General features: G+C 38.1%; 1 protein-coding gene across 1 annotated transcript; it reads left to right on the forward strand.

Annotated features, from left to right (window-relative positions):
• skp2 (S-phase kinase-associated protein 2, E3 ubiquitin protein ligase) lies at positions 1 to 27,426 on the forward strand. Its single transcript, XM_039750530.1, has 10 exons — positions 1 to 185; positions 2,454 to 2,698; positions 5,037 to 5,148; positions 6,763 to 6,906; positions 6,997 to 7,131; positions 9,643 to 9,741; positions 16,565 to 16,692; positions 19,734 to 19,785; positions 21,313 to 21,420; positions 25,673 to 27,426. The coding sequence occupies exons 1-10, from the start codon at positions 157 to 159 to the stop codon at positions 25,884 to 25,886; spliced, it is 1,266 nt and encodes a 421-aa protein (XP_039606464.1). The 5' UTR covers positions 1 to 156; the 3' UTR covers positions 25,887 to 27,426.

The following is a 27,426-nucleotide window of genomic DNA, read 5'->3' on the forward strand; positions in this document are numbered from 1 at the left end:
ACACTTCCTCTACTCGAGTTCTAGAACCGGCGTGTCATATTTATATTTTAAGGCGGGCAGCGAAGCGGGAGGTATTGATTTGTGCACCGTGAATATAATAAATCTGTCTAATTCCAAAGAAAGAACATACAGAAATAGCGTGAAGCAGTTAGTTGAATGCATGCAGCTATGTCCCAGGAAAAGAGGTAAAGCAGATTTTGCATGAATGGAAACAAGTTTGTGCACGTTTCTTGTAATGTATGGCGCCATTATGCGCGGCAGGTTATCAGTAAAATGCGGAGGTTCGGTTATGATCGTTAAGTAAAGTTAAAGTTGCTTAGAGTAAAATGTTTGTTAGTGTGTGATTTTTGCAGTTTTTTCGCGGGAGTATTGCAACAGACGTCCGAAATGTGTAGTCTTCCTAGACTAAGAACTGATTTTTATCAGTTATTGCAAGTTTCTGGCACATTTAAAGCGACCACACTTTAAAAAAAACTCTCTGCAACAAAAATAGGTTGAGTTTTTGAGGAAATACTTTTCGAAAATTGCTTCAGTTGCATTTGAAATTATTCTTTTACTTGCTTCTCTAAACCAGTGATTAGACAGGCGAGCACTTTGGAGGCCCAACAAAGCGCTTTTTGGGGGCGGAATGATCATGATGTGCGTTTTTTTTTTTGTTATATTTTAGAAAGTCGATTTTAATTTAGTGTGTAGATTTGCATATGCTTTCTTTGAGCCTTTAATATAATGTTCCAAAGCCCAAGGGTGCAGGAGGCAAGGAAGCACCAGTTTCAGCAATAATTAAGCAAGCGACCAGTGGCAAAGTAAGGAAGAAAATGCCACTGATGGGTTTTATCCTTTTAATGTAAAGACATTAAACTGGGATGCATGGAGTCATCAGCAGACAAAGAACGAAATGCTGCTTGATTACTCGATATTGATTGCTGTTTTTTTAGGTAAGAGCTTGTGAGACACCAGTAAGGATGTCAAGCATTGGTTAGTCTGAAGTTAATGAAGAAATTACTGACCATTGCTATCTGAGCAAGAGATCACTAATGAAAGACATGTGTGACAGTTGTTCAGTGGAAGGAAGGAAAACAACAAGCTTAAAATTCAGCAAGGACACCAAGCCTAGTCATTCACTTAGTAATGACTTCTGGAGACAGATACAGCAGCTAGTGCCACGAAGGAGTGAAGTTTAGTGTTAGTTAAAGTAGTCAGCAAACTGTTACAGAGGATAAGGGGACAAGTGAATATTGCGTAGCCATAAACATTCCCATTGTTCAGTGCCATAATACGTAGCCATCCTAAGTCACTTGTAGTGTCAGAAAAATAAAATAATGGAGTTAAAGACTGGAGTGGATAGTGCAACAAAGATTAAAATGTGGCCAGTGTTTGACACACAAGGAAAAAAAACAATTAGTTCACTTAGCTGATGTTTTTATCCAAAGTGACTAACAAAAGAGGCCAGTATAATTGAGTAAACATCATAATGGGAGACTGTTTGGGATCAAGTGTTACAAGGCAGGTTACACAATTGATTACCAAGAATTCAGAACAAAATACAGTTTGTAGGTTACAAAAATCCAACTGCTAACATCATTCTGAAATCCACCAAATGAGCGTCAGATATTTCTTGAACATATTGAGGGAGTCAAAAGTTCAAATGGAGATGGTTGTCTTGTTCCACCAGCTAGGCTCTACACAAACAGTTTGGATTGAGATTTGATCTCTTGCATGGCATCGCCAGCCTTTGCTCAGTGGCAGACTTGGGTACACCAGAAGGGACATAGGACCTCACAAGTGTCTTCATATAAATAGGTGCTGACTTATTGACTACTCTTAATGTGTGCCACTACAGGCAGCCAATCTATCGATTTGAAAACAGTGAAATATGCCTACCTTGGCTGGTTGAACGCTGGATGTGCCACTGCAGTTTGAATCCTCTGCAGCAGTTCGTGACACAGGCCGGTACACGCGCCAGCAGAAAATTGCAGTAGTTCTGAAATAAGCCCAAACCCTGCACCAGGAGTTGTACTGTTTTTTTCGGTCAGATACAGTCTGACCTTGCAGATTTTGTATAGAGTGAACCTGCAACACAGATAGACCATAGCAACATGGCTGTTAAAGGACAGCTGGTAACTGATTGCCACCCTAGGGCTGCGTACACACTTATCAGGTGTTAGTGAGAATGAGCCAGGCTGAATAGAGATGGGGTGCCGGATAGATCGATAAATCACTTGGTTTCATTTTCGTGCTATATTATGCAATTCATCCAGAGTGTGGTGCCAGGTAGACCTATGAGATGGCACTATTTTGTCTTAAACAACACCATTTTGCTCCAGCTCTGCCTTTAATTAGTGTCTCTTCATGGGTATATTTTGTGATGTAGTAAATAATATATTTTATGAATGATTTCAACTAATTTGCTTTCATCTAATGACTTTCTACCTTGTTTTCTCCTTTGGGTATAGAATACATCTGCAAGAGCTGCCATCCTCTAGTGGCCATGTGGCAAGATTTACAAGAATAGTTGATCCAGCAAACGCTTTACGAGTTCAACTTAAAGAGAATCTGGAAAATGAGTGCACACCGCAGGAGCTAATTCAGAGTTGGTCCCCACCACGAAAGTGTCCAAAAATTTGTAAGGGGAAGGAAAATGACTCTGCCCCTTTTGTACTTGCCCGCAGACCCAGAAAGAAGCCTGAGGCAGAAAGAGGTAAGATACTAGACTATGCTGAATGAGAGTGAGAAATGTGTGTCTGTGTGTGGTGCTTTAATAATCTGTTTTCCCAGGGAATTCAATTTTAGGGCTCAAGTGGTTACTGAAAACCTTTGGGGACTCGCAAGTGATCAAGAATAATGTCTCAACATGTAACATACCAGCTTGTAACAAAGCTTTGGTTATCCTTTTTAGAAAGGTGCTATATAAAGTAAAGGTTGTATATCTCTCAGTAAATATTATCCCAAAGGACACTACATTAATTTTTTTTGTTTCCATATTTCTTAAAATTGAACAGTGACAAGCAGTTTACTCTTTAATAGGCATGGCTGGATGGCATTGAAGACACTGGAGAGAGAAAAAAACACACCTCGCAGTGTAGCCAGCTTTGTCCAGATGGGAATAACCATTGAGGAGCAGATAGACGATTGTATCTTCCACTCTAATCTTTGTCTGATAGGCAGACAAGTGCAGTTGGTCCAAGTGGTCTTTCATAAGACCACTTGTATAGTCCAAGACCAGCCTCTTTTCATGGTGTGAGAGGTAAGGACCACTGGTAGGAGATGTTGCAGTAGGGATGTTGTGGTGGGACTTGCCTTTGGAAGAAGGTATTAGTGAAAGAAGGGAAAAATCTATTCATTTGGCTCAGGGTGTTGCTCTCTGCTACACTATTTGGTAATTTATTCCATGTCTATGTTTTTTTTTTTTTTGTTTTTTTTGTATGAAGAAAAACTTTGTAAAATTTGAGTGAAGTTTGCCCTTAACATGTTTTTGCCTGTTTCAGCTGGCATTCAATGTACTAATTTTCTTTCTAATTTTAAATACATATTATGTCACCTCTTAATCTCTGTCGCTTAAATGGAAAAGGTGCAACTCTTTCAATGTTCCCCCATAACTCATATCTTTTAGTCTTGGAGTGAGTCTAGTCGCTCTTCTCTAGACTTTCTGTAGCACTGCTATGTGTCTTTTTTTACAGTGGAGTCCAAAACTTTAATGCAGTACTCCTGGTGAAGTTACAGTAGCTTATACACTAATTAACTTAACATCTTATCACTCTTTTTAATCCCTTCTGTACAAAGTGAAGAGTCATATGGTGAGTCAACGGTGGATATTCAAGTGATATCCTGATGTGTTTTTCTCAGTTCTGTAATTAATCCTGCTTGTTTTCAGGCTGGGTAAATGCTGAAATAAGTGGTACAATTTTATTTATTTTTAACATTTTATTCAGAGTGTATTTATGGCAGTTAGTGTTTCTGAAGACTATAATCAATGGCAGCCATTATCAGTATGGAAACTAACCTACAAAATAGATCATGTCATTTTTTGTTTCTTGATCTAGGCATACCTAGGCTCATTGCAATTTATAAATTATACAAAAGAAAATGTTATAAATGTTGAAGAAGCTGCAAAATTCATGAAGCATGTTTTATTTGATTTTTAGTGTTGATGGTTCATACACTCATTTTCATTCCAGTATTTTAACTAGGTGAAAGAAAATAGAGCTTGTAAAACAATGAAATTTGTATCAACATTTGTGCAACAAGGAAGAGTAAAATATAAAAAATCTAGTGTGAACCTGACAAGAATTTATTGCTACAATAATCTCTTTAGAATCAGAATACCTGTCCAACAACATTGAAAATGCAGCCAGAGAAAGCAACTCAAAATGCAACACAGGAAGGTATTTTGGTACTGGTTGTGCCAGTTAGGAACTACTTTAGGAGAGGAATTACAATTACAAATGATTTTGCAACGAAATACTGAAGAAACAAATGAGTAGAAAAAACTGCTGGTGCCACCTTACAAATGTTTGATTGTAACCTGCGAAAGGTAAAAAGTATCAATGTGATCCTGCCACGTTGCATTGTACAGGATGAATTTCTCTTTCTTGTAATCTGTTGCATATGCATTTTAAGATATATTTGTAGTGAACTGAACATAATTTAGGCTTTAAGTGTATATTGCAGTCACACATCAGCACCCCCTCATCCCCACATGCCAAAAAACAGTGCCCACCTTCCAAGTTTGTCCTGGCGCTGTACTTGCATCATGGTTGAATTATTTATGCATTATTTTCACAGCTACAAAAAGATGAAATGCAGAAATCAAGAGAGTCTTGTGTGGAGCGTATTTTTATTTTATTCATTAACTTAATATTTATTAATACAGTTCAAATTCTGATACTTTTATGCACAATTTTAGATGATGCATTTTTTAAATAATGTAATACCTTGAGTGTAAGTAGGCAAACATGGCATTGAAATTACAGCTCTTATCTTCAATATACTAAAATGTTGTGTCTTCAAGAATTTTGTTGTCTGTTTTTATTTTAAAGGGCTTTCCTGGGACAATTTGCCTGACGAGCTTCTGCTGGGAATTTTTTATCACTTGCCGCTAGCTGACCTGCTAAGGGTTTCCCGTGTGTGCCGACGATGGCATTGCTTAGCGTAAGTTTGTGTTTGGAGCTGTTTGAAGGAGAGAATTCAGATATTGTGTGATTTATCTGTTTATTGTTGGTTATTTTTTTATGATCACTGATTGTATAAAAATATTTTTGCATCTGTATTTTTATAGGTTCATTATTTTCATGTGTACAGAGTGCAGTGAAATTCCTACTTGCATGTGCTAATCAGCATGCCACTTGTCACCACTCCCTGGCCTCATGATTACTGAATATAACTATCTTGCCACAAAACATCTGTCTTCCATGCCTAAAAAAATGCAGAAAAAAATGTGTCCTTTAGGGTTTTAAAAAACGTACTATATATTCTTAATGCATTGAATAAACTCTTTCCTTCCAAAAATCTACCATGTCACGTGAAAATATACAATGTACAGTGGCCAAATGTTCATATCCTAGGACTTTGTGTCAGGGTTCTATATCTCACTTATCACTGTTATTGACGCTTTTTGCATGAAAGAATACTGCACCCAAAAACGATAAGTTTTGTATGTTAACCACCCCAATTTATTTGTATTGCTGGCCTAGACATTTTTTCATCTCCTGTTCTTACGGAGAACAGAGACAAATAAATTCCAAATTCTGTGGGCTTGATTTAGGTCCATATTGAGCACTAGCAAACAAAATGAAAGCATCAATTAAAAAATCTCAAATTACTTTTGTCACATATTCCAAATGGAAGGTAGTCAGAGAGATGCTTACAACATCCCAAACGTGTTGTCTAATAAAATATTGTTAAATAAACCTCTGCTCTATGACAGCACACTCATACAAGATCGTGTCTTTGAATTAGAGTCCTACCATCCCACCTTGCATTTAGTTCTGCTTTTCATGGTTAGTGGCACAAAATCATTTGTTAAATATTTAGTGGTGAACAGTTCTGTAACATACACAGGTTCAGCTAACAGCTACTTTTTCTGTGCTTAATAATAATTAGCTTTAATTATTTTTTCCACTTGCCTATTAAGAAAGTGGGTGAAAAAGGCAAAAATTAGATCTGTGCACTTGAAGCTATCGCAACAATATTATTTTTTTCTGAATTTCAGGAAGAACCACTGTTATTTACAAGATTGCAGACAGTGAGCTGTGACAATCTTATTCTACTAATTATATATGTTCAGTTAACCTTAAGGATTGACGGGCATATAGCGGTTGTTAGGGTTGCTATTTCACGGCTTTTAAAAGATGGGCTATAATCCCACCATAGTCACAATCTTTGTGGTAGTTTACACTTTGTTTCCATGTCTTTGTGTTTTTTGTTTTTTTTGTAGTACTACCATTTTCTTTTACATCCCAAAGATGTGTAGGATAGGTTACTTAATAACTTTAAATTGGCTTACAGAGTGATAGTGTATGGGCCCTGCAAATGCTATCTTTGGCAGGATAGGTTCTCGTCTTAAATTCTAACTTGCCAGAATTGACTCCATGGCTATGGATTGGATTAACTGGTTTGAAAATAAGATTTGATGGATATAACTCACAGCTGTTGTCAGATTAACAAACTGGTAACAGCAAAAGTAGATTTCTTAGATCAAGGTTTTCCACATCTCTGAAGTAGATTGCCCCAGTGACAAGTATACCTGTGTCTGCTTTTCCTAAGGTTTGATGAATTTCTGTGGCACGGCATTGACTTGACTGGAAAGTCCCTACTGGCACATCCTCTCCATCAGGCACTGAATGCTGGAGTAGTTGCATTACGCTGCCCAAGAACCTTCATAGGCAAGCCTTTGTTAAGAGATTCCTGGTAAGTTGGCATTCTTGATACTTGAAATGGAAGTAAATTCTGCTGCTTCCCAGTGTCATCTTTTATCGATTTCTTTTCTTGGTTTTGCAGTCCTTTTCGTCTTCAGCATGCAGATTTCTCAAATTGCACAGTAAGCACAACAGTGGTGGAGGACATTATTGGCCATTGCCATCGACTCCAGAACCTGAGTTTGGAGGGACTTATTCTTTCTGACCAAGTCATGCTGTGAGTATGCCTAAAGTAAAAGATTGTTTTCTTTCTTGAATTTTTTTTATAATTTGTATTTGCATGCTTCCCCTGCTTTATACTACTAGTCTGTTCCAGAAAATACCTTCTCAATAGGGATGTCGCAAGAATCTATTCTTTGGTGCAAAGTCAATATCAAAATGCCGAAAACATAACATACTAGGGTTTTCTTTCTATTTTTAATAGTATCAGTAGTACTGAGTAAAAGTCAGTACTGCATTCATGAGTGGATGTATTACCTCAGAAGGCTAAATAATACGTGTGAGTAAAAACTACATGTGAAATGCTAAGTGCAACAGCATCAGAGTAACGCATCTTAAAAAGAAAATGTGCACAAGTCATGTCTAGAAATGCCTAGTGTTCGAGGCAGAAAAATTTCAGCATGTGATTGGCAGAATTATGTTTATCAGGGGCAGCAAGCGCACCTAAATTCACTTCTGTTATTGCCACTTTTTTCCCATTATGTAGGTGTGAGTTTTAGTCATTTAACTTGTAGATGGCAAGATGAATTGCTTTTTAAGACCATGTCCTGCAGAGTCCTGGTAAGGAACAGAGGCTTTGCATTCATTCTGTGATGGGACATCTACATATGTCTGTCTTGACATCGATATCCATGTTTTTAACCAGCTCACCATGCGCATCAATGAACCATGGGTGCCCATGACCCTGTCAACGGTTTGCCATTTGTCCTTTTTTGGACCACTTCGGGTAGGTACTAATCACTGCACAATGGGAACACACCACAAGACCTGCTTTTTGAAGATGCTCTGGCCATCACAATTTGGCCCTTGTCAAAGTCGCTCGGATCCTCACGTTTGCCCATTTTTCCAGCTTCCAACACATCACCTTCAAAAACTGACTGTACCCTTGCTGCCCAATGTATCCCACCCCTTGACCAGAGCCAACGTAATAATCAATGTTGTTAACTTTATCTGTCATTGCTTTTAATGTTGTGACTAATCACTGTATCATATATTTGAATGGTACATTGAAGAATGTAATGCAGTTCTCAGTCACAAATTAATTGACCATGTAACCTCAATCTATAAATTTTCTAAATCTGAATTTGTACACATACTTGACAATATCAAAGTCCGATCACTCATGTAGGACAGGCTGAAAACCAAACAATAAAGGCTGTTTTTGCAAGAGGTTTTGAATAATAGATTAAAGTAAAACTGACATGTCTTATAGTTGGGACAGATCTGTACAATTAACGTCCCAGGACTTTGTGACATTTAGAAATTTGAATCAATTTAACTCATCCATCCATCCATCCATTTTCCAACCCGCTGAATCCGAACACAGGGTCATGGGGGTCTGCTGGAGCCAATCCCAGCCAACACAGGGCACAAGGCAGGAACCAATCCTGGGCAGGGTGCCAACCCACCGCAGGACACACACACACACACCCACACACTAGGGCCAATTTAGAATCGCCAATCCACCTAACGTGCATGTCTTTGGACTGTGGGAGAAAACTGGAGCGCCTGGAGTAAACCATGCAGACACGGGGAGGACATGCAAACTCCACGCAGGGAGGACCAGGGAAGCGAACCCGGGTCTCCTAACTGAGAGGCAGCAGTGCTACCACTGCACCACCGTGCCGCCCAATTTAACTCACTCTGGGTTTTTTTTTTGTTTACCAGCTAATGATTCTAATATAAATCTTACAATAACAAATGTTACAAAGCTAACAGAGGGGTTCTCAGAAAAAAACGGGCTTGAAATATTTTAAACCGCTATTTTAAAAAGTTTCTTTAATGAAAATATCCTGAATTATCTTGGAATTCACCAGTTTAAAAATAAAATAAAAATAATGGCTGTGTTGCATGAATTTAATTAATCATCCATTTTTGTCTGGCTTTCATATGCCTGTTAAATGCAGTGGCAAGTGTGTCCAGTTCTACTTTGTTTGATCATGCAACTTTACATACCCATAAAATCTGGTTTCTGCGGATGCCTGTGTTTACAAGTATCACTTTCATTTGAAGGCTGCAGTATTTACGTAACAGTATGAGTCATAAGCTGTTAACGCTTTGCAAATGCACCACAAGAAAAAGTACTAATTAAAGTAAAAAAACACACGAGTGAATTCAAATATATTTGAATATTAGTGGCTGGTACTATGGCACAGTTAGTCCCGCATTCTTATTGGTACCATTGTACAGAACAGTTTGATTCCTGACCGCGCGCATTCTAACTGGTGTTGGTATGTAACTGTGTTTCTTCCAGTTTTCAAACCCATGCACTCTGTAATATACAGTTTAACATTAACATTAAATTGGTCTTGTGTGAGTGAAGGAGGATGTGAAACATTCTGTCAGTTACTAGGACTTATTTTGATTGTCTGAAAAGGTGCCAGCTAGTGTTTGGCCAACCTGTTTGCATTATGTCAGTAATAAAAGTAAGAAAATCATTTTCATTACTTATGGCTTTTCCACTAGTAGGTGGAGAAAAAAATATTGTACTCCTTTTACTCTTATACAGGTCACTGGCAAAAAACACAGAGCTGGCGCGACTAAACCTGTCAGGATGTTCAGGCTTTTCTGCTGAGTCTTTGAAGGAGATGTTACAGCACTGTTCCTGGTAAGAAATCGGTACTAAGGTACTTGCTTTCAAAATTACCTGCTTTGTGAAAGGATGGATAATTTTTAAATTTTATTACCATCATTAATTATTAAAATGTAAGTTTAAAGGTTAGAAACTCCATCTATCCATTTTTTATCCTACTTATCTAGCCTGTGGTCATAGGGAGCTAAAGTTAATTCTAACAGCAAAGGACACAAGTTAGGAATTGGCCTTTAATGTGACTCTAGTCAGATGTTATAAAATACAAGCAAAGTGTTTCGCTAGCCACATTGCATTTCTGCAGTAATTGGCCTGTGTTGCATGCAGGGGGACCACAAATTAAGAGGAGTAAATTAAATAAGTGCACAAGTTCTCAAAAGTCACTTTGAAATATCAAGCTTTTAGTTTTTCTTTGAGTGAACAATACATCTTTGACTCAGTCTGCAGCCGTGAAGAACAGGTATTTTTTTATTTTCCTAAAACAGTGGGAATCGCAGACTTTTTTTCAAAAGAAATTTAATTCTGCTAAATACAGAAGGGAGGGCTTCACCATAACTCACTGTACTAAGAATTAGTCATGCCCGAAATTATCGGCACCCCTGGAATTTTCCCAGAAAATGCACTATTTATCCCAGAAAATTGTTGCAGTTACAAATGTTTTGGTATACATGTTTATTTCCTTTATGTGCATTGGAACAACACAAAAAATGGAGAAAAAAAGCCAAATCTGACATCCTTTACCACAAAACTCAAAAACCGGGCTGGACAAAATTATTGGCACCCTCAACTTAATATTTGGTTGCATGCCCTTTGGAAAAAATAACTGAAATCAAGCGCTTCCTATAACCATCAACAAGCTTGTTACACCTCTCAACTGGAATTTCCGACCACTCATCTTTTGCAAACTGCTCAAGGTCTCTCAGATTTGAAGGGTGCCTTCTCCCAACAGCAATTTTGAGATCTGTCCATAAGGGTTCAATCAGATTTTGATCCGGACTCATTGCTGGCCACTTCAGAACTCTCCAGTGCTTTGTCTTCAGTCATTTCTGGGTGCTTTTAGAGGTATGTATTGTCCTGCTGGAACACCCATGGCCTCTGACGGAGACCCAGCTTTCTGACACTGGGCCCTACATTACGCCTCAATATCTTTGGTAGTCTTCAGATTTCATGATGCCTTGCACACAGTCAAGGCATCCAGTGCCAGAGGCAGCAAAACATCTTAGAACCTCCACCATCTTTGAATGTAGGAATTATGTTCTTTTCTTCGTAAGCCTCATTTCATTTTCTGTAAACAGTAGAATGATGAGCTTTACCAAAAAGCTCTACCTTGGTCTCATCTGTCCACAAGACGTTTGCCCAGAAGGATTTTGGCTTCCTCAAGTAACTTTTTGGCAAACTCTAGTCTGGTTTTATTATGTTTCTGTGTCAGCAGTGGGGTCCTCCTGCCTCTCCTGCCATAGCGTTTCATTTCGTTCAGATGTCGATGGATAGTTCAAGCTGACACTGTTGCACCCTGAGTCTGCAGAACAGCTTGAATATGTTTTGAAGTTGATTGGGGCTGTTTATCCACCATTCAGACTATCCTTCATTGCAGTCTTTTATGAATTTTTCTCTTCCGTCCACGTCCAGGGAGATTAGCTACAGTGCCATGTGTTGTGAACGTCTTGATTATGTTGTGCACAGTGGACAAAGGAACATGAAGATCTCTGGAGATGAACTTGTAGCCTTGAGTTTGTTGATATTTTTCCACAATTTTTGTTCTCAAGTCCTCAGACAATTCTCTGCTCTTCTTTCTGTTCTCCATGCTCAGTATGGCACACTCGGACACACAACAGAGAGGCTGCGTCCACTTTTCTCCATTTTAACTGGCTTCAGGTGTGATTGCTATACTGCCAGCACCTGTTTCTTGCCACAGGTGAGTTCAAATGAGCATCATATGCTTGAAATAAAACGATTTACCTACAATTTTGAAAAGGTGCCAATAATTTTGTCAGGCCCATTTTTGGAGTCTGTGTGACATGATGTCAGATTTGGCTTTTTTTCTGTGTTTTTGTGTTGTTCCAATGCACCTAAAAGAAATAAACATGTGTATACCAAAACATTTGTAATTGCAATCATTTTCTGGGAGAAGTGGTGCATTTTCTGGAAAAATTCCAGGGGTGCCGATAATTTCAGCCATGACTGTACATTTTTTAGCAGCCCTCAATAGAACGATTTAAGTGTCAATTGGCTCTATCTTTGGGAACATGTATATTAGTTTAATTGGCAAGTGTAAATCAGCCATGCGTGATTAAGTGGTGGTGGATGGATGGCCAGGGATGAATATTGCTAGGATATTATCTGGCCCTCTCAACCTTGCATTGAACCAAGTGTATCAGAAAATAGTTTGACAATTATATAAAGGTGTACCTACCTTTTAAAATGTGGAAAAATCCAACATACACAAATGTGCAACACAGAATTATTTTTCACCTCCAGAATGGTGTGCTTTTGTCGAGGCATGGATTCAGGAAGGGGCTACAAACATTCCTTAGGGATGTTTTTGCCTGTCCTGACTCAGCAGCATCACCCATTTTTTGATTTTTGGCCACACAGTCATCCCAAAAATCTCTCACTCCACCTCATCTGAAATAAGATAAGTTGGATTGAGATATGGGAACGGTGCAGGCCACTGGAGTAAAATTAAATCAATGTCATGTTTGTAGAACAAGTTTGAGGTGGGCTGTGCTTTGCAGTATTGTATATCATCCTTATGGAACTATGCATTTGTGTTTTATCTTGGTAGAGTAATATATGTATTGCTCTACTTTCCCCTATTGCATTATTAATATGCAGCCTTAGAATGCCTAATCTCACAGACTTACCACTGTTTATAAGATATTATTCTATATAACTTATCCCCACCTTCCCTTCTATATCTATAACCTCAGATATAGAAATATCTATCAGTGTAGCATGCTCTTTAAATACTGGACAGGCCTCAGAATTACTTGGAGATTGTGGTGCAGTGGAGAATAAAGGAAGAAAACACCCTTGCTGTTTTCCCTTCCTTTCATCTCTCTCCTTTTCCTCACACTCACATTCCCACTCTTTATCTGAGCACACATCTGTCTCATGTAAGTCACCCACCCATGTTTTAGGGTTCCAGTCCGATCTGGTTACTATTGCCTTAACTTTCACCATGGGCGGTTTACATTTCTTTTTTCCACTTCTTTCACTGCTTTCTTCTTTAGCAGCGGGTGTTCTACATGCTAAGACTTCACAATTATCACACCAACTGTTACATCTTTCAAAACTCTCACTCAACATTCCATAACTTTCACTTTCATTCACTTTGCTATTTTCTTCCTTATCATGATCTTCATTATTACAAATAATACATGCTAGTAAACCTCTTATAACAGCAGCTGTCTTCTTTAAACCTGATCTCTGTTTTCTTGCTTTTAATCCTTCCAGCCCCCTTCCATTTTGTGGCACACTCAGCTCAGCTTCTGCTTTCTCTACCTGCACTACAGGTTTCCTAGCTTTAGCCTGCTTCCCTCTGCCACTCCACTGGAAGATGGCTGACTTTAAAATGAACTTAGGCATTTCTAAGTCTACAATTTACTCTAATACAATTTGCCAAATTCATTATGGGTTGGCCTACTTTTGCCCCGTAAGCAAACATCCACATACATACACAAAGATCCTAAACGAATAAGCACCGTAAGAATGACGAATGCATGTCCCATCACTCCCTAGCACTTTAACCACTTAAATGCCGTATGAATGACACATGCATCTTTCACCACTCCCTTTAATTAGGGACTCACTACCACCAGTACTAACAAACATGCGGGTGTCCTTGTGACACACATGAAGTCTCTACACTTTGTTGGTTATATTCAATTCAGCAACCAAACAATGTTTTACTTCCACCGCATTTGTACACTGGGTGTCCTAAAATTCACATACATAAACAACCACATACATCAAAACAGTATTTGCAAACAGGGTGCAAAACTTGGTTACCCCAAAATCCTGCCGACTACGCCAATTGTTTTATCTTGATAGAGTAATATATGTATTGCTCTACTTTCCCCTATTGTATTATTAATATGCAGCCTTAGAATGCCTAATCTCACAGACTTACCACTGTATATAACTTATCCCCACCTTCCCTTCTATATCTATAACCTCAGGCAATTAGATGTAGTAAAAAGACAAGCAGGAGTTAAGTTACACATAAAATAATGTATTACTGATAATATTCATAAATAATAACAAAATGCAAAGTACATTTGAATATTGGCAACCATACAACCTGATAAAATGGTGATGTGTAATTCAGGTGGCACACAGACTTGTAGTTACTTAAATTGTCTCTAGTTAAGGCATCGTTGGTGCTCAGCTTTCAGCCACATGTCTGTTCAATATGGCTGCTGAGCTGTGCTCTTCATTGTGTTGTCTTCATCATCACAGGTTAGCAAGAGAGATGCTTTTTCATCATATGTTGGTTAAAGAGAGAGAATGTGGTTGAGCAAGTACATTTATAGATGTTCTCTCCAATTCCTAGAACCAATAGGACATCATGGTACTTAAAGGCCTCTGAGACAAGCCAATTCCAAACAGCCATATCTCAGACCAATGAGAGAAATAGTACATTTTAACACCTCAACCCCCCAAGACCATATGTTAAGCTAACCTGGCTTTGTATCGGGAATGAGACAAAAACTTTAGCAGAGAAATACTCATCAAACTGGTTTAAGACACATCTCCACAAAATCCTGTCATAAAATTACAAAGAGACAGTCGTAAAAAAAAAAGGGGGGGAGGGGGGGGTGTTGGGCAAACACGAATACCTCTCATCATTTGGTTTGCCTAAATTATAAGTAAAGACATACAAAACATTTATCAAGTTATAGGCAAAAATCCCACATCACAACAATTTGTAAATAGGTAGCATCTGAAATCTAAGGAAACTATGCTTAGGGAGGTTATGACATTCAAATTACATTATGTTTGTGTGAAGAGGTCTAATGTTTGCCAAGTTAAGAGTAGATTACCAACATCATCAGCTTGTTCCATAACACGGACAAGATGGAGTCACTGTTTTATGGTGTTCCTACCAGCTGCATGTCACAGCAGAAAATTGGGATTTGTCATACCAGGGCACATTCTTATTATTTTTATTTGTCTACCTTTTTTTAACATAACTGAATTTTATTAAAGGGTAGGTAATCTGATTACAGAGGAAAACAACACTAACATTTTATATTACATAATCGCACAACAATGAGATTCTCTTTTTACCAATGTTACCCAAAACATTCATTAAAGGGAATGTTAATACGTGGAAATTGCATAGATCAGTAAACTGTGTACTAAAAGAGAAAACTCTTCATTACTATTAACATATACAGTTACAGTAGCGAAGGAACAACAAAAGAAAAGGAAAACAAAAAAAGAAGTGGGGTAGCTTCACCTCTTCAGACCAATTGAATACTTGCTAATGTGTGCAGTCATAAAGTTTAGTTTACACATTTGTCTACATTTGGAGATCAAATACCCATTTTCACCTCCTCATCTCGTCCTTATCTGAGAAGAGTAGCGTTCGGTCTGCTGCTGCTATAGTCCGTCTGTTTCATAGTGTGGCATGTTGTTTGTTCAGAGATGGCCTTCTGCACACCATTGTTGAAAAGAGCTGCTGTGTGATTATTCCTGACCATTCTTTGAGCTTGAACAGGTCTAAGAATTCTTCTCAGACCTCTCAAATTAACAAAGGGGTTTTGTTCCAAAAACTGCCACTCAGTAGATATTTTACTTTATTTCACCATTCTCTCCAGACTTTAGTGGGTGACAATCCCAGGAAGGCAGCCGTTTCAAAGATGCTAGAACCACCATGTCTGCTAACGCTAATTATGCAGTGGTCAAAGCTGCTTAGATTATACATCTTATTAGACCAAACCTGGGCTTAGGTTTTGCTTATTCCAGTTGACCATGTCCTCATGATGTGCAGCCAGATGATTGGCTCCATGAAAGAACAGGCTATTGGTATTATTAATGAGCAGTTCTCATTAAGTGTATTGTATGTTACAAATACTATGATATTAGATTGATCTCAAGTTAAAATGGAACAATCGGGTGTTCAGGGTGCTACTTTTTTTGTCAAACCTCTTCTTGATGCTGTAGATGTTACAGTACATTTTGGCAGATTATAGAGGTGAGAACACTTTGTACGCAGGATGGTCAGGTTTTTTAAGACAAAGTATGACAAACACTTACAGTCATGTAGCCACTAAATGATCTTGTGGCTATCTGAAGTATAATTAAGTTTATGCTATTTCTTATTTTTACATACACTTTGGGACTCACATAGCACTTGTGTATAGCCATGCCACTGCTTCCATGACGCATATTGTGAAACTCTCATTAAAAATGCATGGTATCTCCTCAGGCACTTGCTATTTCAAAAGGAAGGAGTACTAGTAATTGGATGGATAAGCTATTTTTCATTAACATAATGACTTTTTTCAGTTACGTGTGTGCGAGCAATGGAGTGCCACTCTTAATTCTAATTCAGCCATAGTCCTTCTCGCCCAGTGCACACCATATAGCTAAGTAGGTTAGGTTCCCTATGACCACGGTGAGGATTAAGCAGTTCATAATGGTGGATTTCATCTGTTACCTTACAATTGAAAGTATTCTCTGCGAGGTAGTTTTGATATCTTTAATCTTCACAGACTTTTGTAGGCTTTGTGAGACTTCACCTTTGAAGGTGTGTACTGCTTGATTACATTATAACCTGGCTATTTGTATTTTTTTTTTAAATATTATTTCTTGCTTTTGTTGTCAATAAAAGCCTCAAGGAGTTGAATCTGGCATGGTGTTCCTTTAAGGCTGAACACATAGCAGCTGCTGTGAACAATTTTCCAGAGGGTCTGACCCAGCTGAACCTAAGCGGCTACCGAGAAAGCCTGTGTGGAAATGGTAAGAGCCTACACACCTTCCAAAGCCTGTTGAGTGACAAAAAGGCTGCAAAATAAGGAATTGTTTACTTTTCTTACTGCATGAATGGCTTGTTCTTTGCTGTGAATAAAGCTGAGGATGACTAAAATACTGTAGACCTACAAATGTTATTGAAAAACTGGTCCTAATGCAGTAAAAGTTTCCTGCAGCAATAAGTAAGCAAGAAACAGTCTGTGGAAAATAATTTTATATTTAAATAAAATTGCTAAGAGAGTTAATTTTTTACTTCTTTACACCTCTTTTAAAAAGCTTGTTTATTTCCATGAACACAAAAAAAACTGTCATAATCATTTTGTTTTTAGATTTTATGACATTGTTATTTGTTCAGGGTTGACCCAAGGTAATATCAGGTAAATTTCTGTGAATTGCTGATGGTTGTTGACCAAAATATCTTTAGGATTTCTAAATACCATGTCCCCTAAATACTAATTAAAACTTATTTGTGTATTTAGAAAATGAGGAAAATCTACATTTAACACCAGAATTACCAAAGCCTACGAAAAAACTCATAGATCCGTCCCACCTTAAAATGCTTAGCACCTCTCCATCAGTGTTTTTTGTCCTTTAAATGTGTTGATAAGCAGCAAATGGCACACAGCCTGCTATCACATCCACCACCCCGCACAGTTTTCTCAGCTCGTCTGTTTACCTGCGTGTCAGTTGCTTACAATTGTATAGAGTAAGAAGTCAAGCAAAATGACACCTTTTATGATACTCGTTAAGGGTTAGCCTTGTTTTTTTTTTTTTTTATTCAGTTTTATTTTCTCAGCTGCATTCACAATCTCAACATCCCCCCCTCCCAGCCAGCATTTGACACTTCTGTTTTCACAGAGACGCGCTATAACAGAGCTAAACTCAAATCATGATGACGGTAAATAACATTTGATCTGGCTTTTATGTAAGTAACATATAAATGTTAATTTTTTGGGCACATGCACCGTCCTTTGTATGTAGGAGCCAGATCGAATGTTAACTCATGATTTGAGTTTACATCTGTTATAGCGCATCTATGTGAAAACTGCAGTGTCAAAAACTAGGAGTTGGGATCGTGAACGCAGCTGAGAGAATAAAACTGAATTAAAAAAAAAAAAAAGCTAACCTTTACAAGTATCATAAATTACACCGGCTGTTACAGACTGGAATCAAATGTATGTTTTTATTCTAAAATAGTAAGAATAAAAGCAGCTGACTTCTCAAAACGGACTCCTCCGGGATCGAACCCTAATGCTGCTTGTTTTTCTGCAGTTATATTTTTGAATGGAAGCGCATTTGTTCTGTTATATTTGTACCTTTTGTGAAAGTGTTTCTTTGATATTTGGAATTTAGGCTTCACACATTGTACACTTCATGTCTGCATTTTGTCAATTATTACTAAAACATGAAAAATGTTTCTGTTTTAACGATGTGTTTACTGTGCATAGATCGTTGTAGACACGGAACACACATGAAATGCAAGTGTTCCAAATAACGATATAGTATTTATAAAAGGTGTGATTTTGCTTGACTTCTCATTCTATATAACTCAAAGCAACTGACACGCAGGTAAACAGACTTGAGTTGACAAAACTGTGCGCTGGTGTGGGGGATGTGATAGCAGGATGCTTGCTGTTTGCTGCTTATCAACACATTTAAAGGACAAAAGACGCTGATGGAGAGGTGCAAAGCGTTTTAAGGTGGGGCGGATCTACGAGTTTTTCATAGGCTCAGGTAATTCTAGTGTTAAAGGAATATTCCACCCAAGAATGATATATTTTTTTTATATGTTACATATCCCATGTAGTTTGTAAAGATGGCTAAGAAAAATATTTAATCTTGTGTCGACATAAACTTTCTGATAGAATGGGACCAAATGGTGTCCAGCAAACAATATCAGAAATGTCCAAGGAAAAATCCCATATTACATAAGTCAAATCATCCTGTCACATGCCCACAACATGCAAGCTGCATGTTAAATAAATCTTTAGTATGAAAGTAATTTACCAACAGGGAGTGCCTTCGCACTGGATTGCATTTTTGAATTGAATTGTATGATGGCATGTTGTTAGTACAGAGAAGCCCTTTTGTACACTGTTGTTGTAAACAGCTGCTATTTGAGAATTCCTGGACTTTCTGTTAGCTTGAACAAGTCTGGGAATTTTCCTCTCCCCTCATTCGTCGGTCAAGATTTCTGTCTTCAGTTTCAAAGTGGGATCCTGTGAGAGTGGAACACGTAACCTAATATATGCCAGGCAGATTAGTTAAGACTTGCCAGTTAACTTAACATGTGTGTCTTTAGGATCCCAATAAATATTACCGGGTTATGATAGCATGGGCATAATCTTAGTCTTGATACAGAACTGTTGTTGGTACCCGTTTTAAATACCCCTGAGATATCACATCCTCACCCTGTAGAATGGTAGAGACTATTGCATCATTTCTCTGATTCAAGTGTTGTTTGTGTGTTTTGTACTATAATTTATAAATGTAGGTTGACTTTTGTCATGATAAACAATAAAAACACATGACAAAGACACCACCTTGGTGCTTACAAGCAGACATAACAGTAAAGTTATGCCTGTAGGCTACTCACAACATTAAATAAATGGAACTTAAATTATTTATTAAAATGAATATTAACAATTTCCCTTGCATTTGTAATTTCCATCTGCCAAACCTATAAGACCAGTTACAAATTACAGAAGATAAAATCTGAAAATGTTAATACCCATTTACAGACACTGGCCGAGCACCTTTATGCAGCGGACCGCCAGTCTTTGTTTTGCGCCCCCTCTTCAACTGTACCCATATTTTGTAGAGCACCCTACTGCAGGCATTGATTCTTTTTGGTCATAGCTCCGAATGGGATACACAAAAATAGAACTTCACAAAGCCAGTGGAGAAATGACATTTAATGGTACATAACATCCTAAAATGAACACAAGTTTTGGTCCTTGCATTTAGGGTGTTTTCAGCTGCAAAATGTTCAGGACAACATGGGGCTTAACCTGTTTTTATGATTTCAGATGTGGAAGTGCTGGTGAAGAGATGTCTGAATCTTACAAGTTTAGATCTCAGGTAAGGAAACTGAACAGGAGACTAAACAATTGTCCAGGCCTGTTTATTTTGGATTTTTATTTTACATGCATGAGCATTTCTTATGCCTTATGTAATTAAAATGTTATTCATATTTATAATTGTATTTATTTTTTATTTTATTATACTTTATTAATCGCAAAGGAAATTACTTGGTTTTTCGCATACCCCTTGGGGTCTGAGCACAGGGTCAGCCATTGTACAGTGTCCCTGGAGCAATTGAAGGTTAAGGGCCTTGCTGAAGGGCCCAGCAGAGTAGGATCTTTTTTGGCAGTGACGGGGACTCGAACCGGCAACCTCGGGGATACCAGCGCAGATCCTTAGCCTCAGAGCCACCACTCCGCTTTTGTAATCAAGAGTACAATTAGAATTGTAAATTCCGCCAAGGTTCAAAGTGTACCACTTTAACATCCAGTGCCAGTGCCTTCAGGAAGTATTTAAACCCCTTCAGTTGTTTTTCATAAATTATGATGCAGCCTTGTGTTAAAATTGTTTGATTTCAGTTTTTCCCTCAGTAGATAACACGTAATACCCCAGAATGACAAAGCAAAATCAATATTTTAGGAATTTTTGCAAACCTCACAACAGCATGTTGCTGAACATTGGGGCAGTCCTGCAGCATCGCGTCCGTGTTCATGTGACCTTAGCTTCAACCAAACTAATGGGTAGTTTGAATGTGTATAGCACAGCGCTCTACCATTAGCCATTGCGAATGTGTTGTATTGAGTCTGCTTCTATCCGTTGCGGTTGCCACATGACTTACAAATTGCCTTTACTTTATGATTTATCCCTGTACAAGATTTTTGGCTAAGGTGTATTCAGTTGCTATGCTTTTCATTGAGATGATTCTGCACCTCCAGTTGGAGTCCATCTGTGGTCAATTCAACTGATTAGACATGATCAGGAAAGGCCCACACCTGTCCATTGAAGCTCCCACAGTTGTTAATGTGTGTCAGAGCAAAAACTGAATCATGAAGTTGAAGGAATTGCCAGCAGAGCTTAGAGACGGGATTGTGTCAAGGCACAGAAATGGGGAAGGCTACAAAAACATGTCTGCAACGTTGAAGGTTCTCAAGCGCATAAGTGGCCTCCATAATTCTTAAATGGAAGAAGATTTGAACAACCACAAGCAATTGAGGGAGAAGTGCAGTGGTAAGAGAAGTGACCAAGAACCTGTTGGTCACTCTGGCTAAGTTCCAGAGAAGCTGTGAGGAAAGAGTCTGAATGCTTGAATTAATGTAATATGTCTGCAAAGTTATTAAAAACTGACATTTCCAAAATCCTGTTTTCACTTGGTCATTCTGCAGTATGGAGTGTTGCTTGGGGGTTAAGGGGTTGGGATGTAAGGGGCTTAATTATACTTTAAATGTTTATGGTGATTTTATTTTTTGTAATTTTTCCTCAGCTTAGACCAGAATGAGTGTTTATAAAGTTCTACAAAAGAATATTATATTTATATCTTAAAAGATAAATTCACCAAAAATATTTTTAAAACTGCTTCTTTTACAGTGACAATGTGCTCTTGACGGCCGATTGCTTCAAGTATTTTCTTCAGCTGAATTCCTTACAGCACTTGGGCCTTAGTCGGTGTTACCAGATAAATCCAGCCTCTCTCATGTAAGTTAAGTCACTTTTACATTTCTGCCTACAAGACCTTTTGTAAAATAAAATATATACTGTATGTGTGTATATACTGTATGTGTATATATAGTGGAAGTTCGGCCCTCGAACACAGACAGACAGACAACACCAGGGGCCTCATGTATAACGCCGTGCGTAGAACTCGCACTATAACATGGCGTAAGCACAAAAGCTGAAATGTGCTTACGCACAGAAAAATCCAGATGCAGGAATCTGTGCGTACTCCAACTTCCACGTTCTTCCGCTACATAAATTCCGATCAGCATGAAAACTAACGCTCGTGCACGCGCATTATGTAACGCCCCAAATCCTCCCAGAATTACGCCTATTTGAATATGCAAATCAATATAAATCGCCCTTAAGCGCAGCCTTCTGTGAAAAGACAATGGGAAAAGCACGGGGGGAAACATAAGAATTTCAGCGAGTACCAAGTGGAGGCAAAGGAAAAACATACTATTTGTTCAAATAAGCCGTGGTATAATCAACAAAAGGAAGTTGATCGAGTGATATAGCATGTTGGAGAAACATGAAAGCTCACATTCACAAAATCGCACAGTGCCGGAAATAAAAAAGAAGTCACATATCAAAGTCGCCGTGGAAAGCCGAGTTGTAAGCCCACTGTCTGAGTGTCATATGAAAGCTTATTAGGGTACAGAGAAAAAGCCACACGGTGGGGAAAAAGCACGAAATGTCCACTTCAATCTCGACATTTCCACTTTAATCACGTAGTTTATTTTGTCATTAAAGTAGAACATCATAAAATTCATCTTAAAATTGTTTAATTAACCAGTTTCTAAAATCACATCGTAATTAAAGTAGCACGTTAAATGCTTTGTTTTGTATTTGATCTTCTATGTGCTCTATGTGTGTGAATCACTACTTGTTTCTTAAACCGGCTCTCTTCCTCCAACTGGACACAGAATCCATTACATTCGTGATATTACAGCTCTCTGAATAACTAAAATACTGAGATGTATACGTGATGTCATTTTCATGATGATAGGAGTTAAAGCACGTTATTAAACATGTGTTTCACTTCGATGAAATAATTTATTGCAGCAGTACTCAGGGGCTCTAAGCTTGTGGTGGCACTGGGCAGAGGAAGAATCGGTGGCTGGCTCCTTCGCCCGCCAATGTCAGTAAAGTATCTTATGCACGGTGGATGGCCACGTATGTTGCAGACACTAGCGCCTCGTGCTCATGACACAAGCATTTAACTTTTGCGAAATTTGTCGCTGCGTTTTTAGCTGTGTTGTTATTTTATCTTTCTGTTTTATATTCAATATATATTGGCGTAGCCGTCACTGCAGTCAGTGCTTTTCTTTCCCCAAGTAACCGATCGCCATACAATCAGCTCTGTAATAGACGTTAAGCCATCTGTAAGCTTAGCGCCGATTCTTCAAAACGTTTAAAGAACATTGAAATATCTTCGTAGTACATGTTTAATTATTCTATCCTTAACGACACTCCCAGTGAAGAATATAGATTATTTAAATGAAGTTAAAGTTTTATCTGTATAATTTAACAAACATATTTTGCTGCATTTCACCTTAAAAATGATATCGTCATCATATGTAAATACGCGCTTTATAAAGTGGCTCAGGTTGTGCGATATTATAACTGTAGTGCAAGTTTACAGTGGGGTGATTGTACTTATAAGTACAAACAGTTCTACAAGGAGCACTTGATTGGCTGCATTTAAAGTTCTTGGGATTAAACTGTTTTGAACCGCGAGGTCCGTACAGGAAAGGCTTTGAAATGTTTTGCCGTGGCAGAGACCGCGTGTGCTTAATGCCGTATACCGATAATTCTCTTTCCGATCAGCTGCTGCTGTGATTCACACTCAGATACAGTGATATAAATACTCCGAGTGGTGCAGTGAGAGAAATATGGAAAAAGATGATCCGCTGTGGCAACTCCTAACGGGAGGAGCTGAAAGAAGAAGAAGAAGAGGAAGGAGTGAGAGTAACAACGCTAAAGCAGTTGTGGTATTTGGAATACTATGGCTGTTCCCTCTACCATTATATTGTTACGAAGTTAATTACAATCAGATGCATCACACTAATAAACAATATGCGGTTAGTTTCTGTGTATTTATAAAGCCGCGTCATGAAAATAATGAGTAATCACACAAGAACAGTAGCACTGCTTTGACGCTGGGTGCCGCCAGTTTGCAAAACCGAGTGGAGAACTTGCTTACAACAAGACATGAGGTACCGTGGAAAAGTGCGTGGCTTTACGCCAAGTGTAGGTTTTATACATCGCGATTTGAACGTGGAAAAGTTCTTAAGCAACATTTATGTGCGTACGCACCGTTTATACATGAGGCCCCAGATGTCCAAAAAACGCACACATTTATTTTCCTTCTTGCCTTTACACCACCACACAATGCATTAAACAGCCACAAAATACTCACAGTCCCTTCTTTCCTGTTGTCTCTATAAATTCTTCTGCCGCCTCTAGTCCTCTCTTCACAAGTTCCGTCCTCTTCCTTCCGACTGTGGCTCATCTAATGGAGTGAGATGGTCCCTTTTATAATGCACTGGATGTGCTCCGTAATGATCTTCGGGCAGCACTTCCGGGTGTGGTGTAAGTGCTGCAGTCCATGGCTCTGTAATTATCCGGATGCCCCTGGTGGTGGCCATGGGCCCCAACATGGTTGAGCTTCTAAGCTCTGATCCTGCGGCTCCAATACAGACCAGGGCGGCTGCCCTCTCGTGGCCCAGGGGAGGGTATTATCTCTCCCCCAGCCTTCCGTGTGTGTGTGTATGTATGTATGTATATATATATATATATATTTATCTCTCTTGTAAAGGGGAGTGGTGGATCAAAGACCCTGTAGAAAATGTTTAACTAATTAATGTGATTAACACATTTGTTAAATATATTTATCATTTTGCATTTTGCAGACAGTCATTACTTGAATATAAACAACACTTAGGCGTTGGTTATTGAGAGTCCATTTCCTGAAATACTACAAGCATGACTGCATGTGAGTGTTTGGCTTGTGGGCTTACAGACCGTGAGAACATTTTGATCCGTCTTGTAGTCCGATTCCCATCAAGATTATCTATATTATCCAAAGATTATGTACTCTCATGCTGGTCAATTATTATCATGTATCAAACCAGCCATGTGAATACTGAATCATGATGACCTTCAGCTTGTGTGAATTGTGTACCAGCAGAATGTGTGAAGGATGCCATTGCCATTCCATTTGTCTGTCTAATGAATTATCGTGTAGTTGCAGATGTTAATGTGTTTTGTTTTTTTTATACTTTCAGTTGTTACCTGGAAATATACAATTTTCCATAAATTGCAGCACATTCTCATTAAGCTATTAAGTTTAATTATAAGGATAGAGTCTGATGTATATTCCACTCACCTTGTTATTTTTTAGATATCTATTAGAATTATGTATTTGTAAGATAAAGAAAATAATTTTGTATGCTGTTTAAAGATAGTTTTGTGTATTAGAATATGTTTTTCATGCTCCTCTTTTTACCATTTTCTGAGCTTTGCCTTTTACAAAGATGAGTTCAACACAAGATCACAGAATTCAATTCTTTTATGTTTTTCATATTTATAAATGTCCGGCCAAGTTGGGGTTTCTGTGTCAACATTTTTAAGCAAAAGAATCTGGCAGGCAGCGAGTGCCTTTGAAAACTTCCTGCATTAAAAGAAAACCAAAATCTGCTGCTCGCTCATTTATAAGATGAAAACGTATTTTTTTTTGCATTCAGAATTTTACTGCAAGACATTAACACAGAAATCTTTGACAAAAATTGGATCTGTTTTCATCAATAAAAGGAATTGTATTTTAATGTTAAGCTAAAATGTAAGCCATTTTCACATCTGCTTAACCCAGTGCATTGTCAGTGGCAAGTACTGGGTAGGACAAAAGCCTGGAGAGAAAGCTAGTCTGCCACAGGGCACACCAAACCAGTTCAGAGTCTCCAGTTAACCCAACACACATCTGTTTAGGATGGGAGAGGAAAAAATGGAAAACCCACCCAGACATCGGCCTACTCGATCTGTGCAGCATTGGCTGTAGCCACTATGCCAACACACCGCTGTAAATGATATTTTATTCATTTGTTTATGCTGAAGTCTGTTTTGAGGGACATATTTAAGGTTTCACCAAAACTGATGGATTTATTTTAATCTGAAAATGAAAACTAAAAGATGAACAATTCATTTTGGGTTATTTTTCGTGCTTTCGTTTCAGAGATTTTGAGAAGTGCCACAGCTTGAAAACTCTTGAAGTGTTTGGGATTGTACAAGATGTGCATCTTCCTGTTTTGTGGAACAGCCTTCCTCGCATTAAAATCAACACCTGCCCCTTCACCACCATTGCCCGGCCCACTACAGGTGGCAAAAACAATAGGAACATCTGGGGCATCAAGTGTCGGCTGAGCTACAGAGGCCCCTTCAGCTTTTAGCACAGCAGGCTGGGGTCTTTTCACAAAATTGGCAGCCTGGGGGCTGGAAATGCTCCGAATCTCGACTCATTTCAGCAAGAGCATTGTGCAGGTTCAAAGGACAATGGTGTTACAATTCAGGATGAGTTCATGTTTAGTTTTATTTCTTTAAGAGTTTATTTTTAAGTCCCTTTTTAATCTCAAGTTTTAGAAAAAGTGGATGAAGACACTAAAATCATCAGTTGGCTTTAAAAGTTACATCCTTACAATTCAAATTCACCTAAAACAAGTTTGGAATTCGGCCCACAAGGCTTTTACTACCCTGAATTATTTAAAATTGTTTTATTAGATAACCTTTTACAGTAGCATTCCTCCAAAATCGATTTGTTTTAAATCACTACCTTGTGTATGAAGGAGCTGATGCTCTTAGAATTTAAAATGCACTGTAGTCAAAACGTATTTTATGGATCCATTTTTAATACATAAAATCAGCCTTTTTCAATGCCAAAACTGAATATTTTTGGAATACTTGATGGCTTTTATTAGCAAACAAAATAGTACAATAAGCCAAACGTTGACCTGGAGGCTTCAGCTCTAGATAAAAGCTTATAATTTACATGATTCATTGGATTTCTCTGGTTTTCACATTTCATGTGTATGTGCTAATAATGAAGTTCTGGATTTCACAGCAGAATGGAATTATGTGAAGATGCCTCATTTCCCAGAATTCCCACTGAATATCCATGTAAAAGCCTGGGGATTGGTGTTCACTCATAGCATGCAGAGCCCTCCATGCTCAGTTCTTTAGCATCTTAATTGTGCAGGACAATGTTTATTGAAATTAGATTTGTATTAATTGATGATTGATACATTTAATAATCACTGTACTTTGAAATCCTGCTGTAAATGTAGAGTGGCCATCAAGTCTATTTAGAGACTTGGGTGTAAATCCATCTAACATTTTGTCGTCAATCCTTAGATGACCATCTGGTTCAAATCCTTTACAGGCGATCATGTAATCCTGGTGGGCATTGGTAAGCGATTTACTTCTTTAAACATTTACAAATCAATAGAATAATTTGTATAAAAGAAGTAAGATTACAGTTGTCTTACCTGCAGTAGCTATTTCTGTTTATTCACTTCACACACATTTGTGCAGCTCAGTAAAACTCTACATGTCCCTTTGGAACTTCTTTTGTTCTCGTTTCCATGTTGCTGTTTTGCACACGTTTGCGTTTTCTGTCACAAACACACTTTAAACTTTACGTTTGTTACGTTCACTTGCACACAACACCATAAAGACCGGCTCACATTGATCCTTTTCCTTGGTTCTGTTTTATAATCAGTGCCGTTGTAAATGCCTTAATATGCATATGAGTATTGATATTTGGAACTTTACTTGAATGGGTGTGGAGGTGTTATTTTATTTCAAAATGAAGTTGTGAATACCATTTATTTTTTACATCTGTACATAATGTAAAGATTCTGTCAATCTGCTTCTAAAATAGTTACTTTTTATGCATCTTTTATGGAGAAAAATTAAAGTTTAAAGATAAACTAA

This window comes from Polypterus senegalus, chromosome 4, assembly GCF_016835505.1.
Source record: "Polypterus senegalus isolate Bchr_013 chromosome 4, ASM1683550v1, whole genome shotgun sequence".
Taxonomy (NCBI): domain Eukaryota; kingdom Metazoa; phylum Chordata; class Cladistia; order Polypteriformes; family Polypteridae; genus Polypterus; species Polypterus senegalus.

What these genes read in the sequence shown, in the direction of transcription:
- skp2 (XM_039750530.1), top strand. Translation starts at nt 157, where the DNA reads ATGCATGCAGCTATGTCCCAGGAAAAGAG. An exon ending in GCTATGTCCCAGGAAAAGAG is followed by an intron (nt 186 to 2,453) that starts GTAAAGCAGATT and finishes CTTTGGGTATAG; the next exon opens with AATACATCTGCAAGAGCTGC. An exon ending in CTTTCTGACCAAGTCATGCT is followed by an intron (nt 7,132 to 9,642) that starts GTGAGTATGCCT and finishes ACTCTTATACAG; the next exon opens with GTCACTGGCAAAAAACACAG.